Source organism: Synchiropus splendidus, chromosome 1 (genome assembly GCF_027744825.2).
Source record: "Synchiropus splendidus isolate RoL2022-P1 chromosome 1, RoL_Sspl_1.0, whole genome shotgun sequence".
In the NCBI taxonomy this organism is placed as follows: Eukaryota; Metazoa; Chordata; class Actinopteri; order Syngnathiformes; family Callionymidae; genus Synchiropus; species Synchiropus splendidus.
The window spans coordinates 43,201,929-43,220,672 of NC_071334.1; the positions used below are offsets into that span (position 1 = coordinate 43,201,929).

General features: G+C 42.3%; 1 protein-coding gene across 1 annotated transcript; it reads left to right on the top strand.

Annotated features, from left to right (window-relative positions):
* The first annotated feature begins 871 nt into the window (after positions 1-871).
* Positions 872-18,433, top strand: slc45a2 (solute carrier family 45 member 2). Its single transcript, XM_053882548.1, has 7 exons — positions 872-1,474; positions 4,034-4,210; positions 11,110-11,477; positions 13,511-13,654; positions 14,533-14,656; positions 16,003-16,208; positions 18,109-18,433. The coding sequence occupies exons 1-7, from the start codon at positions 1,006-1,008 to the stop codon at positions 18,328-18,330; spliced, it is 1,710 nt and encodes a 569-aa protein (XP_053738523.1). The 5' UTR covers positions 872-1,005; the 3' UTR covers positions 18,331-18,433.
* The last annotated feature ends 311 nt before the right edge of the window (positions 18,434-18,744 follow it).

Genomic DNA, 18,744 nt, shown 5'->3' on the forward strand with positions numbered 1-18,744 from the left:
TGGCAGAGTGTGAAGCATACAGTCAAACCGCAGTAATTTTTTTCTTTCCACCCCAGATTGATTCTTTTGAATCGTTTTTGAGACAGTTGGGCATGTTCATCTCAGCCGGCCAACAATAAGTCATAATACAAGAGACACAACAGGATTTTTTCTTTGAACTGTGATCATACTGTATATGGGAGAAGTTGTTAGAAATACTGGCTGTTATAGTCTCTTACTAGCAGTAAAGGTAGAAGAACTTGTTGTCGAAATAACTAATAAAATCCATCGTGCAAGTAACAAAACTCGAGATCTGATTGTAGTAGAAGATGAAGCAGTAATGTTGTAGTTTATAGGAGTAGCCGCAGACCTAGCTGTACTTGGAGTTGGAATTAACTACTAGTTGAAATGGTTATAGTGTTATTGCAACATTATTAGTTCTAGGATTTGGTATAAAAGCTGCGTAAAATGCACTTAAACATACAGTAGTAGAAAAAGAAGTACTGATAATAAAGGAGGAGAAGTAGTTCCAGGAGAAGCAAAAGTTGTAGTAGAGGAAGGTGCAGGACTAAGTAGTGTGAATACTGGCTGTAGGAATGAAAGGTGAAGTAAAACGAGCGGTTCTTGTCACTCAAGCTACTACCGCACATCCATATTCCATTCATCATTGTTGCTTGTGTTTGTTTGTGTGGGAAAACAGAGGCAGAGACTCAACAGTTTAGTCCCGTGACTTCGCAGCACACATCACCAGACTCACACACGTCCACTGGCTCCTAAAAAGTCCCCCAGGATACTAGAGCACTGGGGGAGAGCCGGCGCTGGTGTGGCTCAAACGCCCTCCTCTTCTTGATCTCCTCCTCCTCCAGTTCCACTCTCTTGACTGAACTCTCACATGTTAAGCTGCCTGGATTTCAGACTCATTGCTCAGCTATGCAGTAAAGAGGAGACTTGGACGGCACTGAGCAGCAGTGCAAGGACGCTGATTGTTTGGCTCATTTTTCTTTTTCAAATCACCTCTACAAAAAAATGACACTTCTATCAGACGACCAGTTGGCCAGGCCTCTACCGTTCCGGCTGTCTGAGCAGGGAAAGCTCAACAGCATCTCCTTCAACTCGACGGAGCACATTGGCTCCAAAGAGGACTATATGGACAGCATGGAGAGCAGCTCCGAGTTTGGAGCGGTGGAAGCCCCGAGGCGCTCCCGGGGACGGCTCATCCTTCACGGCCTGGTCATGTTTGGAAGGGAATTCTGCTACGCCGTGGAGGCTGCTTTTGTCACACCTGTCCTGCTGAGCGTGGGTCTGCCCCGCAGCCTCTACAGCCTGGTGTGGTTGATCAGTCCCATCCTGGGCTTCCTGCTGCAGCCCATCATCGGCTCAGCCAGTGACTTCTGCCGCTCGCCGTGGGGTCGGCGCAGACCCTACATCCTGGTCTTGGGCATCATCATGCTGATAGGCATCACTATGTTCCTGAATGGGGATGTGGTCGTCTCAGGTGAGCAGCATGAGAGAGAGAGTGGAGAAGATATTTCTGGCCTCATCATTGAGCTCGTAGCTTCAGACCGTTCTTCAATCAAGTCATTTTAAGAGCAAGATTCCCGGAGGGATGGATGTGCAAGGTTCAATCTTCCAAACAGCAGTCCAGTTGGCTTATGCTAGAGAAGGAGGGTGGAGGTGGAATTAAATGTTGCTTTTGATCCGGCCCCTCTGCTGGTTTCATCATTCTGCTCCCTGAAATGGAGCAGGCAAACACCAACGCATGGTTACTTGCCAAAAAAGTCAATTGTGTGCTTCCTTTGTTTAATTGACCAAGTCCTTCCAAGTCCAACTTTGTTTTATCTTTGCTTCATTGTGATGACATTTTGGACAAAAGTAGGTTTTACTGTCACAGTAACGTCTCTACTATACTCTGTTTTTTGGTGCAGAAACAACAAAATTCCCTCCTGAGCAAAATGAATATGGTTTGGAAGCTACGCCAATGTTTTGCCGTGTGACTTCCACTTACCAGATAAAAAGCCAAAACAAGAATGATTTAGCGTGAATGGAATCAAAAGGGGGAAGGCGTTTTGGAAAACACGTTAAACACATTTGCTCTTTGTGACCAGCCTTCGTGTTATGCAAGGGGCTGCTTAGTCTGAAAGACTTTCATTGATCATCTGATCAATCAGACTAATGTTTTCGGGGAAGCAGAAGATACTCTTTAGATGTCGGGCCAATTTGGAGAGTCCTGATCATCGAGGACATCAAATGAAGTTCCAAAAAGATCACTGAAAGTGGAGGTGAAAGTCTCCCGGCTTTTTTTTTATTTTTTATACAAGTCTGACATGTGGTTTCAGTGGTATGAGGTCAAGACATAAATATGGAAAAATAACAAACATTGATTGGGAAATAAAGCATGTCAACTGGTGTAGCAACAAAAACTAGAGAAAATGAATGAAATGATACACACACCTTTGGTGTGAACAGGCCAATAGACAGAAAATATAATTTTCCTTCATACAAACCAAGTAACCAGGCAAATTCTATGTGACCAAACATTTGACCAAATATTACTGGGTGTACTTTTTTCTGTGCAAAATGAGAGGCTGCCATCGGCTATAATGTGTTTCGCAGGGCAACACAACGTGAGTTTAAATTTCTCATTTGAGTGTCAGGTCCTTTGACCAAGATGGGCTAGATGGCGGTTAACTGCGATACCTGGCAGGTGTGCCACAAATATCTGAGGACTTCTGATGGTTTGGGAGGAACCGTCTCGGGGCAACATGTTCCTCATACCTTTGAGAAAGTCTCTTTCTTTCCCTGAGTGTAGATGAGATAAGCAGATTATCATTCCATTTCTCATGAGTTGTAGCAAATGCCTGGCGGGTGGTGTGACGTCGCATTTGTGCCGTGTGAAGCCGTCAACTCTAGGTTACGGGTGAAGAGAAAGGGTCAGAGGCACAGTACAGTAGCTGTAGGGTAATCATGAGTATGTGTCTCACATGTATCTCGCCGCCTTCAACTTTGAATTGCATTTACATTTAAATAGTACGATTGCTTTACAGCCAAAGGCAGATTAATCTTGAGGAGTTCAATTGGGCTGAGTGGGTATCAACTGGGAAGAACAGTAGAGCAGATAGAGGGATATGCATTGAGTTTGGTCCGCACCTCTAGTAAATGACAGATGCCTTATTAATGACCACTTATTATTATCATTATTATTGTTGTTGTTTCTTCTTCATTTAATAGTCAGCATTGAGCCTTTTTTTCGTGTCACTTTTTTAATACTTGAGAAAATCAAAATACTACTCCTGCTGCTACTACTGCTATTACTAATACAAATAAAATAATTAGATATTTGTATGATGAGACGCTTGTCATTATTTGGTTATTTCTGGGCTGCTTCACTATACTATACTCAACTTTGGCTGAAAATGAATCACACTGTCGTTGTCAATACATGCAGTAAACATTACGCACGCACTGGAATTTCTACAGTTCTTTTTTTGTCTTCCTTAACAAAACTTTATTAGAATGGTTATAACAAAGAGTGTGTGATTGACCAAACCGATTCTTTTAGAATTTGAGCCATGTTTAAAAGTAAGATCTGCGAAAACTTGACTCCTCTTACAGATACATATCCGTCTTGTATTTTTTTGTTTTTGATGAGAATGAGTCTAATCTCTCATTCTGCTAAATGTTATTTTTGGGATGAGACAGAAACAGAAACACATTTTATTAGAAGCTAATTGCATTGGATTATGATTTAAACTTTCTCTGTTTGAGTGACTGTTATGCTCATGACTCAGTTGTAGCCCAACTGATAGCAGCCCCAACTGAAAGCATGTCTTCATCTGCTGGTCTTTTCATAGTTGCTGTTTTGAAGTTTATTGTAAATAATTATGTTTGAAACCTGATCATCTGCAGAGTTAAACAGTTTAAACAACTCAGAGCTGATGTTATCTTCCTGCTGTGTTGATGCCTGAGCAATGCAAATTCAGGATAACAGCTGATGTCTATAAAGGTTTTTAGAAAAATAAATAAAATAAACACGATCATGTGTTTCACTTCACAGCACTTGTAGAAGACCGGTCGCTGCGGAGCATCTGGGCCATTGTGGTGGTGATGCTCGGCGTGGTGATGTTCGACTTCGCGGCTGACTTCATCGATGGACCGATAAAGGCCTATCTGTTTGACGTGTGCTCACATCAAGACAAGGAGAGGGGTCTGCACTACCATGCTCTTCTCACAGGTCTGTCATTTCCACAGCAGAGTCACACTCGGGCTGAGATAAACACAACACTTCTTGTACCTGGAAAGTTGTGGGGTCCCCGTCAAGTCATTTTCTTCCCTTTGTTGCTTTAATGGGTCATTGCAGCTGACGACCATGAGCCAATAATAGGTGGGCAATTCAATTTCCTGAAGGGCCACATTAGAAACTGTAACTGTCGTGAGGGGCCATCGTCAAAAGAAAGACAGCGATGACTACAAAACATGACGGAAAAATATCCAAAATATATTCTTAAGTAACAAGGACAAAATTAATGTTTAAGATTAAATGTAAGGATAAGGATATTGATAAGTGTAAAAATGCCATGAAACCTAGTGTTATTTAATTTTATATGCATTTGATTTGAATATGACTGTATATGAATATGATGACTGAAATACAACAAAAAAGGCAGAAAAATGACAACATTTAATGGGGCCACGAAAATACAGGCATCGGGCCGCATATGGCCCCCAGGCTGCACTTTGCCCAAGACTGTAATGAACAATAGGTGGAGGACACCTTTAGCAGTCGATCACGCTCCGGGTCAGTTCAGTGTGTTTGTTGCACTGTGGGAGGAAACCAGAATATGCACATATACCCCGATGTATTATATGTAGTCATTAAACATAACACCAAAATGAAATATATATTTATATATCTTGACCATATGACTGAATCTAGCCAGCAGGTGGTACATTAGATACATGCAAATGTCTGAGTCGAGCCTTTCTCAAGCTCCGTGAGCCGCACCTCACTTCTTACTGGATTTGGCTTCCACTCAAGTGATTCTGTCTGCCTGGCATAAACAACAGACGAAGAATGACTGTTAGCCTGATGCCACAAATGTGAGTTTTACAGCTGAGCGATCTAAGAGGGTTTTAAACCGAAGCATTCTCTATAACTTAAACTCAATCTCTCGATGCCAACGTTGTGGGTGTGTTTGCTCGCGAATCAACCCACAGATGAAATTTCCAATTTTGTTATTTTGGAGAAAAAAAAATCATCTTACAACGGTTCCAAAGGGAGTCTCGTTATTGGTGTCCCTCTACACACACACACACTAATCCTGTCCACAGGGTTTTGTAGTGTGAGCAGTGAAGTCGCAGCAGCCTGCCATGTGTGGCTCAAAGCTAGGCGTCCATTCTGAGTTCATTTGACACTGAAGCCTGCTGTTGTGAAATCACTTGGCTTTGTCTGGAAAAAAGGGTAAAGATTGACAGCCCTTTTAATCGACAACCAATATTCCTGTTCTCTAAACTAAAAACTCATTTGAAATAAGTGTAATTCTAATGAAGCAAAGTGCACTTTAATTATAAACAGCCTTGCTCCTTGATTTCTAATGTATATTGTTCAATCAACTCCTGGTATTGTTTGTTAAAAATGTTCTCGTTCTTTCTCTTCACTGAGACTTTTTCCTCCTTCGCAAACATACGGCTTTCTCCTACACATTTTGTGAGCTTGTGGGTTAAATTTTGGCTCTCAAGTGACTGAGGCTTAACTGAGAGAATCCGGTCATTTTTGAAAATAAATACTTCAGACTCAGATAATACAGAAAACGGAAATAATTAATTATTCTTGTGCGACCCGGTGCCAATTGATCCACGGAACGGTACCCAGTCCGGGGTTTGGGGACCACTGATCGAGATTATGTTTAGCACGAGATTCGCATTTATTCTGAGCAGCTTGTCTCTTAGAGGAGAGATTTTATCTGTGGACTATCCTGAATGGTGAGTCATGGTGGCGCACGGACGGTACCCTGAGAAGGAATGGTGAGATGGAATTTTAAATCATAGATCAGAACTCAGATTATGAAACAAGGGTAGGTCATCTTGCACCTCCAAGGAAAATGTTTATGTATGTTTTGTTTGTGTTTATACATGTATAAAAACCTCGCAATGGATTAACATACAAACTTCTCTTCTGTTTCATTCTTTTGACCTGTTTCAAACCCAAAACCATTTGAAACTCAGGAGACAGATTCCAGTTATGCTGAGAACATTAACACTGCTGCCTCCTCCATCACGATTCTAAGTTCACTTGTGTCTCCGTGCTCCTGAAACACAATTTTCCTGACTGCAGCTGTCAAAAGAGGTGGGGTCAAGATTTTCTGGAGACAGCTCTGTGGAATCCCTCACAAGCAACTGAGGAGATGAGAGTAATACTCATAAGGTCAGTGAGTAGAAGTCAACAATGGTCTCTAGTCTCCATGTTCCTTTGGAGTCTGCCTGAAACTGGCAGAACAATTCTTCGCTAAAATATGATACTTAGCAACAAGAAATAGATATGTTGGATAGAAGTAGACACAGCTCCGCTTTTGAAAGGTGAAAAGTATGTAGGCAGTACTTAATGGAGTAAAGTGCTTCGATAGCGGGGTTGAGCCACGTTCCAAGCCACACCAAGGAGTGCATTGGTACCAATTAGCTCTTGAAATAGCCTTTTACTTTTGCTGCCTTAATGGAAGGTGGCCTTTGAAAAACACAGTTATAATTTTTTTCATAGCTGACATCAAACACTAAAAGAAATATTTGCCTGGTGAAATGCTGCTGTAGCTGTGGCTTCCCCTAAAACAGAATTGTGATGTAATTGTTGTATTGTATTGTTGGACGTTCATTTCAGCGTAGATCATCTCAGTGGTTCGTGGCACAACAGGCCCTCTGTTTGGAAGCCATCAGGTTTTCAGGGACAACTGCATGTATTTAAAGTTATTGGAGGCCACATAACCTAACTAAGCTGGCCGGATTTGGACCCTGTGCCTTGACAGGTTGAAGCGTTTGCCTTTTATGCAAGGCCTCTCTGCAGGTGAAATATCTAAGTAACCAACCTAAACACATTAATGTGAGTTTGTTTTAACCATATGACTCCTTTGTCTCTTCATCTTGGATGTAACTATAAAACGTATGTGGTGGACAATCGAAGTGGAAGGGAAGTTAGCTCATCATATCATCCATAGTCGCTCAGTATGTTTGTTCCTACTTGTCATACGAATGATGAATGGTTGTCTCAGGATTCTGAACTCTTCCAGCCTCCGTTTTGGAGCGTCATAAGTCACAGATATAGCTATTATATCTAGTTTCTGTTCCCCTCGATCTGTTTGTAACAACAGCTGGCATGGATATAAGTTGGAATTATTGATTTTGTGGTTGTAAAATATTGCTTTTGCTGCCGTTAAATTGATATCATTTCATAAGAAAGATACAAATGCTTATGAAAAGAAATACCGCAGACAATATGGAAGTTGCCATTTTTTTAAATGATTTTTGTGATTGTGTGTTTTTGGAGGAGCAGAGGTACAAGTCTACAATATTCTTGCTAGATTATGCTGAAGAATGCTCTCAGGTAGAGATGATGTTTTGAGTATGAGCGTCAGTGGTGCGCTCAGCTGTCAGCAGGCACCGGCTGGTGTAAGTCTGGAGGTAATCCATCCCTGAGCTGGTCATGTGCTGCAGTCATGAGTCTGGGCTGAGGTAGACAGTGGCCTGGCACATGACCATTCCCTACATCATGGAATTTAACTTCGGAGCAGGATGAATGAGGAAGTGTTTGGACTTCTCAAGGAGCTCTTTATTAACCTTTTTGTTTGAATGATCTCTCAGTTTTGGCATAAAATTGCGACTTTCGCAGTGAAGCTGGTCTGATCCAGCAGAGCGTGAGTGCACGGAAGAATCCTAATTTTGTGATTGTGTGTTTGCTAGTCATGACCACGTGGCATTGCTCTGACGCCAGTATTCTCTCAAATCCCTTCTAAAATACTGAACTTGCGGAAAATAAGAAGGTTAATACGATATTGATTGAAATGTAACAGACCGATTGCTTATCTTTATACATGTGTCTGGAGCCCGGGGCGCGCAGCGACGGCAGCGTGTTGGAGTCGGACCTCAGTCAAGAACCAAATAAAGGCACACAAATTAACACATCTTAATGATTCCAGAGAATGTGATCATTTCTCACTGCTTCTGAATAACAACTAGTTCTCGACGTCAAGGCCACGGCCCGGGTGTGTTTACACCAACAGCAACACGACGCATTGACCCACAGATTTTGACGTGGACAGATTTTTGTTGTCGACGTTATCGATGGCATCAACTCATCGTTGCAGCCCTAGATACAAGTATGTGTGTATGTCCATGTACCTGGTTTGTAGTATAAACAATGTACATGCTCAGGTCAGGACAAGTCAGGAACGTTGCAACAATGAAGTTTCGTTTTGTTCATTTTGTTAATACAAATCCCACGTCCAGAATATAATTGATGCAGAGCTTTATTTTTAGTGCATTTGAGATCATGTGCTTCCCTTTTTTCATTCAGACTTTTGCTTCCATTAAAATGGAATTCATTATTTAAAAGGCCACCTTTTGTAAACCCATCATATTGTCATGACTTGCAGAAATAAAACATCTATTTATGATTTGTATTATTTTCAAAAATACATCTTATGATATTTCTCTCATTGGTGAAACGATGGAAAACACAAGATGGAAGTAGACACTTGAACATTTATAAACTCTACAGCTGTGACAGAACTATCGTTAGGGTTTCGTGGGTTTCTTCAGAGCACTCTGGTTTCCTCCCACCCATCCAAAAACATACGGTGATGACTCGAGTTTGTCAGTAGGTGTGCCTCCTGCATCACTGAAAAGAAAAGCAGAAAAAACACAGAAAAAAGCTGGAGAAAATGGAGAAAATAATGATGGCGCACAGCAGAATTTACACTCACCTGTTTTATGGCACTTAAAGTCAGGTATTGCTGTACAGTGCGCACACTGAAAGGAAGCATCCTGACTGTGAAGATCACCTTTACATTGCGAGTTGTAAATGCTGGTGAAATGAGTGTAAAATCAATGGAGCAGCACAAACAAACTCACTCAAGTGTCTGAGGCAAGGCTTGGAAATGAAGCTAAATGAGGACATGCGGTCGTACAGTAGCTGCAGCTTCACAACAGGAAGGTCGTTCTCTCTGTGTTCACAAGGTTTCCCCCAGGGAGTTTTTGTACCTTGTCAAAAATGATCATTCACTGGAAATAGAGATTGAAATTGCTGCCTGCCTCTCTGGAGGCAAGTCTTGGGTTCATACCAAGGCTTGCATAACTCTGGGTTTAGGGTGAACTGGGGCGTGTCTACTCCCAGCTTGTTTGAGGGATGAGGATAAACGTGGGCATGTGAGGCATGTGGCCAGCAAACTGCGCAAATCTGTCCCTAACTTTGAAGGTATTATTTTGTACTGAGAAAGCTGAATGGTTGGCGGATAGCTGGTGGATTACAGAGTTTGATGGTGGATGGAGTTCAAGTGTATCAATGATGATCGTGGGGTCCCATCCCAATCATGGATTTGGACCTTGCAAACCATTTTGTCTCCTCGGGCCAAATTCTTTGAGCTGTGTGTCAACCTCAGTGAACGTTACTCTGTGTCAAAGGCTAAAATGAAATGACTCAGCATTTTTCTGTCAATGGAGGTTGTCCAATTTCATCAGTTTTTTTTTTCTTTTCTTGTTGAGCTGCCATGAATAGAACTACCTCAGACTGAAAGTCCATCTGCACTCAAGTGTGGGATCTCTCAACGGCTGCGACTCTCTTATCGTGTCACCGAAAAGTCACCTGATCATTGCGATCTTGCTCCTTGTTAGAACCTTTTAAATTAGCTGCAATATAAATGAGCGCAAACCGTGAAAAAATAATAGTAACCCAAGTGTGTTAAACGGTGTAAGATGTTAAGTGAGCAATGCTTAAGCTAAGCTAAAACAAAATGCTCAGATAACGAAGGTTTAAAAAAGTCAAACCACTTGTGTACTCAAATACTCAACATTTCCTGGTAATTCAACAGCACAAAATAACTTATAACAACAGTGGAGGTTACAAGATACCTTCCGTTTCCTCATCATGTCACTGTAAACTGGACAGCCTTTCATCATGTTCACGGTTGAAGCAGTTCTAATACATTTTGTATCGCAATGTATCAAGAAAATGGTTGAAGAAATAGCTTTTAACACTGTAGCTGGCCGTTACACCTCACCATCCATTCATTGTGAACATTGGTTGGAATGATGAGGATTTTTACACTGAACGCTGTGGGAGCTCATTGTGAATGTCACAATGAGAAATCAAAGTTTGTTTTCTTAGTTAGCTTGTAAAACCTGCGTAGGTGCAGAGGTGGTTGGATGGAAACAAAGCAAATGTTCAAACACTTATTCCTGTTAATTGCTAATAGTCACACTTTCTTTAACCCAAACTAGGACTCTGTTAGGATGATGAACGCAGCCAGTTGAGACAGATTTTCTTTTGCTTCGGAAGATGAATGGGGAGGTGCCACTGACAGGAGTATCGTGTTTTTGCGGGGGTGTTGAGGTCAGCGAAGGGATGTGGGGGCTTGTTAGGGGGGTCAGTTGGTCCATTTTTTATACGCACAAATAGACCCCTAGTAGTGAACACCAGCCCTTTTGCCTTTTCCCCTTCATTCTTAGACTTGAGAAAAAAATAACTCTGTCATAAATTCCATGTATTTAATTTAGTTTAGTTATTAAGTATTACGCTGAACAGACCACAGCAACCAAATTGTTTCATTGTGATACATCTTAACCTCTAGGCCACTGACAGGTTGCATGCAAATGAGATCTAAATATTGCACATGGATAATAAACATTTGTTGAAATAGACAAAGTGACAACAACAACAATGTGTTTGCATGGTACACTTTTTTCCGGCGTTGGCCTTCTGTGTTACATAGTTGTGATCGCAGGTTGTTTGTATGTCCAGCGTTATTGAGCCCTGTAGGTCGAGAGCCCTGCTCGTGGCTTTGAGCTCCTCTCCGGCGATGCCACAGTGCTGGTGGTGGTAGAAAAGCTTGACTGTTAACTCTTTCAATTTCTCCTTGACTCCACTTCTAGGTTTGGGTGGAGCGTTTGGCTATCTGGTTGGAGCAATGGACTGGGGTCACTCCATCATGGGCCAACTCCTGGGATCTGAATACCAAGTCATCTACTTCTTTTCTGCGCTGACCTGGAGTGTCCTCCTCATTATCCATCTGTTCAGTATACCTGAGCAACCTCTGGGCAAAGACCACGAAGTCCTGGATCCTTCACCCACACGGCCCCTTCACCCCCAGACCTCCCACAGCAGTGGTTATGGAACGCTGGGCAAGGAGGTGACGATGACTGCAGTGGCATCGCCAGTCACCGACCTTCGCCCGAGATCCTTCTCAGCTCTGGGGGAAGCCAACTCTGTCACATCCAGTGCTAAGCAGCCCAACAAGGAGGTATGATGGTTTGCTTTGGCTTTTCTTGGTGGAGCTTCTAACTCTTCTGCCGCAGGGGTTTTTCATCAAATATTCCTCGCTGATATCATTTCAGAATTTAGCTTGAAAATGGTTAGAGATGAAGCTGTGCGGTAAATGGTTTTTGATGGGAGTGAATTCACTCATCTGATTAGTATATATAATAACACATTTGTTACAGATGTTTGTGTGGAAAATACTCTTCCTCATCTCTCAAGCAACAACAGTAATGATGATGATGATGGCTGGGAATGGTCTGCTGCTATTTGCAGTATATTTTCCCCTGCGTCTCCTGCCTTTTTGTCTTGTGTTTGTTTTTAACATTCCTGCTATCTCTGTCACTGTTTTTACCACTCCACCACCATGTTCCAGACATGGCGAAGCTCCCAGGATGTGCTGCTTGTTGACTGAACAGACTTGCTGTCACTGCGCATCAATGGAGTGCGGCTTCTCACTTTCTGTCTCACTGTGCCAACTTCATCAGAGTTTCTGTCATACGAGAGTACAGCACCCTCGTCCCCTCGACCGACGGGATGTTTTCAATCTTTATTCACTCCATAACATTCCTATAAACACTCCCACAAATGTTGCCATCTGCTTGTGTAAAGCAGTCCCCACATCAGGCTTCAAATTTAACACAGCGATGCCAAAGTGGCAATTTTGTGCCTACTGTCTTCTTCTTTTCCTCCTCAATCTCACCCTGTCCTCTGCTTCCTCTTCTCTCTAACCTTTTTTTCAAATCGTATTAATAAGTACAAGATTGAAATGTATCTGATATCGTACCTGTTGTCAGGCTTCACAAATGGCTACGTTTAAATCTTTATAGTCTCAAAGAGACTCAGGCTTTTGGCACATACAGCGGAGGGAAACAAGTTTTCACACGCCCTTAAAATTGGACACTATCCCAAATATTGTCATGAGAAATGGTGGGGAAATCATTTTTATGTTTGAAAATGCGTCTGTATTATACAGACATGAACAAATAAAAAAAAGAACACACGAACGTCACTCTCAGTGACATGGGAAAAGCACATTTTGATCCGAGGACAACTGATAATTTTGGTCCCTGGTGATACAGGCTGATAAGATTTAGTGCCATTTACTTTAGTATGGATTTCATGAGAACTGAAAATGAGGACAAATGTGCCCATACTCCATCAGTAAAGTGTTGCTATGGCTACAGCGGGAAACATTTCTTCATAGTCCATTGAAATGATTTTTACAGACCTCTCAACCTTAGAGTATGGTGGCTGAAAAGACATTTACAAACTTTGGAAACAAATTTACAAATAGCGAAACACATTTACTACAAAATAACAAACTTCTTTAGCAAAGTGTATTTCCAAACTCTGAAAAAAAATGATAATCTCTGACACTCAGGACAAAATGTGTTTGCTAAAGAAGAATTTGTTCCAAGAGTTTGTACATTTGTTTAAAGAAAATTGTAAATGTGTTTTGCACACCACACAAGGTGGCTGTTTTTCCATGATGATTGCTGTGGCTCCTACAAGATCTCACACAGTCAGTCATTCTAGGCAGTGTCCTTATTCAGAAGCTGCTTCATCTGAGGTTTACCAGCGTCCTGTCTTCTCAGGGATTGTAGGAATCCACTGTTGTTGTGAAACCTGCCAAATGAAGATGACTAGGCGACAGCCATCAAAGATTATTGCTCAACCTTTTATTTTACACAAGGTCATATGCAGATTACAAAAACCCTCTGAGTGCACTGTATCCTGAAAAACATTTAATGGATGACGTGAATGTTCTCTCCTTCTACAAAAGACGAGTTTGCTGAACGCTGCCAGTGCTCTCCCATGTGTTGCCTTTGAATCATAAATTCAATTAAGAGATTCTTTTCCCTTACAACATCAGCATTCAACTTGATAACTACTTAAGCTGAGAGCTTGATACGTGTTGTCAATGTTGAATGCTTCACCACTGATGTCTATCTCTTAGCCCTGACAGTTAATGCAGCTTTCATACGCAAAACAATGAAGGAAAAACTGCTCTTGCAGGCGCAGAAAAGGATGACGCTGAAGTTACTGCTGCAGGCGTTCATCAACATGCCAAACCACTATCGCTTCCTTTGTGTCAGTCACCTTCTGGGATGGACAGCCTTTCTGTGCAACATGCTCTTCTTCACCGACTTCATGGGACAGGTATTGATTTGCTCTCTTAAGTGATGTGTTCCTTGTGTATATGAATGCAGGAATTAACAAATACAAAACAAGAATGAGGTGGATGAATAGTGTTCCATTCATCTGGGGGACAATGTCCATCTGCAGTGAACGTCTGGCTTGTTTGGCCGACCACACCTCTGAAGTGGAACGTGAGAGTTTTAAATAGCTGTAGCTGTCTTGTTTAAGTATGAATTAAATATTACATTGACCACAGATGCCAGTCAAGTGTGTGGCCTGCAGACTAACAGCTGCCCACGAGCACCCGCCAAATGAAGATGACAAAGATTCAATCTGCTGGAAAGACGGGCTGTGCATTTGTATTTGTTATGAGACACTGTCTGTGGTGGAAGGGCGGAGCATTTATGTTTTTAGATTGCTGTAGAGAAACATGAAATTGGCCACAAGTTAAAACGACAGGTTAATTCAGAACCCCCTGTGGTGACACTTGGGCGGAAACAAACGCCTGTCCGCAAGACATCTGACTGTGGCTCTCTGGCTAAGAAGAGGCTTCTCTGTTGTGGAGCTGTTGGTAAAGTTGAGTGTGAACGGTCGTCCCTCATTTTATTATCAACATAACACATGAAAAATAATAAATAAATGAATCTACTTGTCCACAATAGCTCCCAGAAATGTGTCACATCTCGTCGCTGATGGTGAATTGTCTTGTGGAACATACGTGATCCTTTCTTTCCCTCCAAATGTGCATGCTAATGAAAGAAGGTCACGCTGCGACATCAGTGCACCATTCAAAATCAATCATAATGTGGATGAACTGTAACGTATTGCCTCGCTATTCACCATGTGAAACATCAACAAGTGCTGGGCTTCGAAGGTATCATTTCTTCTCTTCTGTGCAGATTGTCTACAAAGGAGACCCGTACGCCGACCACAACTCCACAGCTTACGTCAGGTATGAGAGGGGAGTGGAGGTGGGCTGCTGGGGTCTGTGCATCAACGCCGTTTCCTCTGCTCTCTACTCATGTAAGTGGTCGTCATATTGTCTTGGCAGTAATGTAGTACGATGTCACTTCTATATCGCCGCAGAAACTGTTCAGATGAACCTAAGCTGGGACCTGAGTTTGCTCCGTGAAGGTCTGTCTATTAGCAAAAGTAACTCCAAAGATTCTCAAGACGTTTATCTGAAATTTTCTAGATATGTTGATCATGGAATAATGCACGGATGGTTGACCATTTTGCTGGTGGTCTCAAGTTCCATCTGGATTTACTAGGGTTTTGAAGGAATCATCACTCACATTTGTGGCGTCTACTTTCAGCAAGAGACGGGCAACTTGATGTGAAAAAACACAGCATACATTGGAATCATTAATGGCCAGATAAATGGATATGTGAATCATTTGGTCATGTTGAAACAAAACACACACCTTAACCAGACCCCATCAGTATCCAGACATCTGCTTGCCATAACCGAGGAAGGTGAAATAACCCGGACATGTTGGATTTATTCAATAAAAATGAATTTGACCGACCTTGCTGTGCTCTTTAGATTGACAGAAGAGAATATCTACCGGTAACCGGCACTACATGTAGTCCGACGAATCACTCCAGTCTAAAAAAAACCTTCAAATGCAGCGTGACCCCATCAAAGTCATCACAATTATTTCAGATATAACAGGACCCGTGACCAAAGGCGCATCCGTGTTTTATTACATCGACAGTATAAGAGGTGATGTCACCAACTGCAGCTCTATTGTGTAGCAACAATGCACTTTTGACTCCAGCAGTGGCTCTCGGCAACGAAGAGTCAGTACTCTCTCATGTGACGCAGGTTTTTATTCCGAGAGCCACTACTACAGTAGTCTTGAATCAGTGAAGTTGCTTCATTGATGCGGCTGTGTTTTACTGAATGCATGTCAGATGAGCCAGGTCTCTCTTTGTTATGTGGCTGTATAGTTCATTGGGAAGGTAAGTTGAGTTTAGGCCTGCAACCATGAAGAAGAATGATTAAAAAGTACGTTTGGGCTCCGCTGGGTTCAGGATTTAGACAGCCATTGCGACTCATAAGTCTGTATTTACCTTGGTGTAAAGTCATGTGTAAATGAGGAGGATTGTGTTGCATTCATAGGCGTCTCAGCACCCACTTACTGACTGTATGCTGGCTGCTGCCTGTCAGTGTGTCTGTCACGTCAGGTGCATTCTGCCCTGCGCTCTGCAAAAGCAGCAGGTCCAATTAAATCCTTCAAAGAAGGATGCGCCAAATCCCCCTTCCCTGTCAGACATAACGTCTTAAGCAGCCTCAATGGGCACAAATCAACGCCCCAGATGGCATCAATGTAACGTGTGGCCCATTTTTCCTTTTTCGTTTCAAGACGTCCAGCGCATTCTTCTCCCATACATTGGCCTCAAGGGTCTATACTTCCTGGGCTACCTCATGTTTGGCTTGGGGACCAGCTTGATCGGACTCTTCCCGAACATCATCAGTACACTCATCCTCTGCAGTGTTTTCGGCATCATGTCCAGCACGCTCTACACCATCCCATTCAACCTCATTGCAGAGTATCAACATGAAAAAGAGGTAACTCCAGATGCTTTGCTCTCCCCATTTGCCGTTCTGAGGGGCATGGACTTAAAAAATTAATGGTGATGACTGAGAGATGAGAGGATGTGCTTCCTTTGGTGACAGTGAACAGCTGCTCTGAAATTCCTTCCTTCCTTGTGGAAGAAACATTTTCATTAAATGGCTACAGGATGGAATAGAATGCCTCCTGAACTACAGGCCTGGAGGCTTTTCTTCCCACACATCTTTGGAACAGACTTAGATCAGCAAATGAACAGGATGAATAAAATATATTTCATGGGTCTCCTCGAGTGAGTGGATCCAGCGGTGCTGAGTTAAAAAATAACAGAAGATTGATGATTTAGGCCAGACCTGGGCAAAGTGAGGCCCGGGGGCCATATGCAGTCCTTTTCCTGTGTTTTTGTGGCCCTCATGGGTTCAGACAAGACAAGATGCAACTGATATTTACTGACATTTATTTTATCCGGTTTTAGCAGGTATGAGTTCAACAGTAAATACAACATGACTCATGACTACATTTTTGTTTCTACTTTTTGTGATTTTAGTATTTTCCTCAGAATTCATTGAAAGAAAATTCAAAATATATTTTGAAAGAAATTGCCTTTTTATCTCTGATGTTTGGGCCATAGTTTTATTATGATTTACGTGCAAATAAGATGCATGTGAAATGATTCTCTTATAGGGTTCATGCAATATTTACACTTCTTAACGTCCCTGCTTCCATTGAACCCAATTCATTTCGTCCTCGCTACTTAAGTCACATTTTGTACACCTTACACAGTGAACAGAAAGGTACAATGCCACTATTCAAATCGCTGAGGGCCAAATCTATCCACACGCCTCCCCGTGGATAAATGAGGCATTGCAGCTCCGGCTGCTCAGGGGCGTAACGGGGCCTCAGGGAGCAGTCACGGCTCTTTCACGGAGGCACCATGGGAAGCTGGGAACGTTTGAGCTGCTTCATCTGTATGTACGTTTAGGTGAAATCTAATTCAAAACTAACTTCAAAAGGGAAGAGGGAATGCGACTAGACACGGCATCTGAGAGGACACCTCAGACGTATGGCGCTCGCCCCATCTATGCAGGCCTCTGGCAGTGGCATGGCGGTCTTGCCATGGTTAGGTGTTTGGACTTGGAATAGGTCGTGAGACAGTGCAAACTATGTTGAGCATTATTTTTACTTCAAGCATGTTCATTGGTGAATTGCAACTCAAAATGTTGAAAGGGGAAGTTTAAGCTGTTTAATCTCCTCCTCCATCACAGAGTAAACTGGTTCGCCAGGCAACAGATTCTTAGTGTTTTGAATGGATGAATTCCTAGCACCACCGTGCAGCTCATTTTCCTTTCCAGGGCTTTATAAACAGGAAGCTGTTTGTTGATTTAGATTTTCTCTGTGACAATTTGGGGTGCACTCTAAAAACTCTCAAGATCAAAATGAATATGGTGTGATCGGTCAATTAATTTGAGGTCTTACACCCTACCTCATAGCTATCAATCCTAGCAGTTCAGAGGCGGGTGTACTGTAATGTTTGTGTGTTCCAAACACATGTATATTCTTTGTTCATGGTTAAAAAAAAAAAAAAAAAAAAAGCAAGTACAAAGCCATGAAAGAATTGAACAAGTTAGTCAGTAGCTCAGTTCCCCATTGAATTTACACACAAATGGATGTTTTTGGGAAACAGAATCCCTTTTTTCAAACCTGAGAGCAATTTCCTCTGGAATATATGTCAATGATGTGACTGTCAAGATTGTCAAGAGAATGAAAGAAGATATGAAGAATGCATGTTTTTAAGTCAGCAGGGCTTCCTTCATCACAACAAATGGTGGCTGACAAATGCAAAGATGGCGAATGGGCCGACTGTTTCCTAATGTCATGTGATTTACCCTCAACACTTAGGAGCAGCTGAGAAGACAAGGGATTACCCAAAGCCAGGTGAGCACGGGTGTGGACTGCGCAGCTCTCACCTGCATGGTCCAGCTGGCTCAGATCATCGTCGGCGCTGGACTGGGCGCTCTGGTCAACATCGCAGGGAGCGTGGTGGTGATCGTGCTCTCAGCCTCCACTATGTCTCTGTTCGGGTGCATCTTCATCGCCCTCTTCATAAAATATGTTGACTGATTGAACAGGAACAGAATGTTTTGGTGATATTGTTTTCATAAATAAATTAAATCATTATGTTCTCATCTCTCCAGTATGAATTTACTGCATAATATGAGACAGAAAACTCCTTCCAAGCATCAGCTCCTCACCAGCTCTCTTCTGAGAGTCTCCACACTGAGCAGTATGACACGTGGTCTAGGGGCCAAATCTGGCCTGCCCAGTAGTTTGATGAGGCCCTCATGAGCCGTATATACATTTAGGTGAAATCAAATTCAAAACTAACTTCAAAAGAGAAAAGGGAAGTCGATTCGACATTTGAAAGTGGACGGCGGTTTGAGCTTCAAGAAGAGAAACAGAGTGTCTCCTGTGATCTGAGTCAGTTTAGAAAGGTCACGGACACTCTTTGAACTACTCAACAATCGAAGCATGATT

Coding starts and splice junctions, on each gene's coding strand:
- slc45a2 (XM_053882548.1), top strand. CDS start 1,006: ATGACACTTCTATCAGACGACCAGTTGGCCAGGCCTCTACCGTTCCGG. Junction 14,657..16,002: donor TTCCTCTGCTCTCTACTCAT/GTAAGTGGTCGT, acceptor TTTCGTTTCAAG/ACGTCCAGCGCATTCTTCTC. Junction 16,209..18,108: donor AGTATCAACATGAAAAAGAG/GTAACTCCAGAT, acceptor CTCAACACTTAG/GAGCAGCTGAGAAGACAAGG.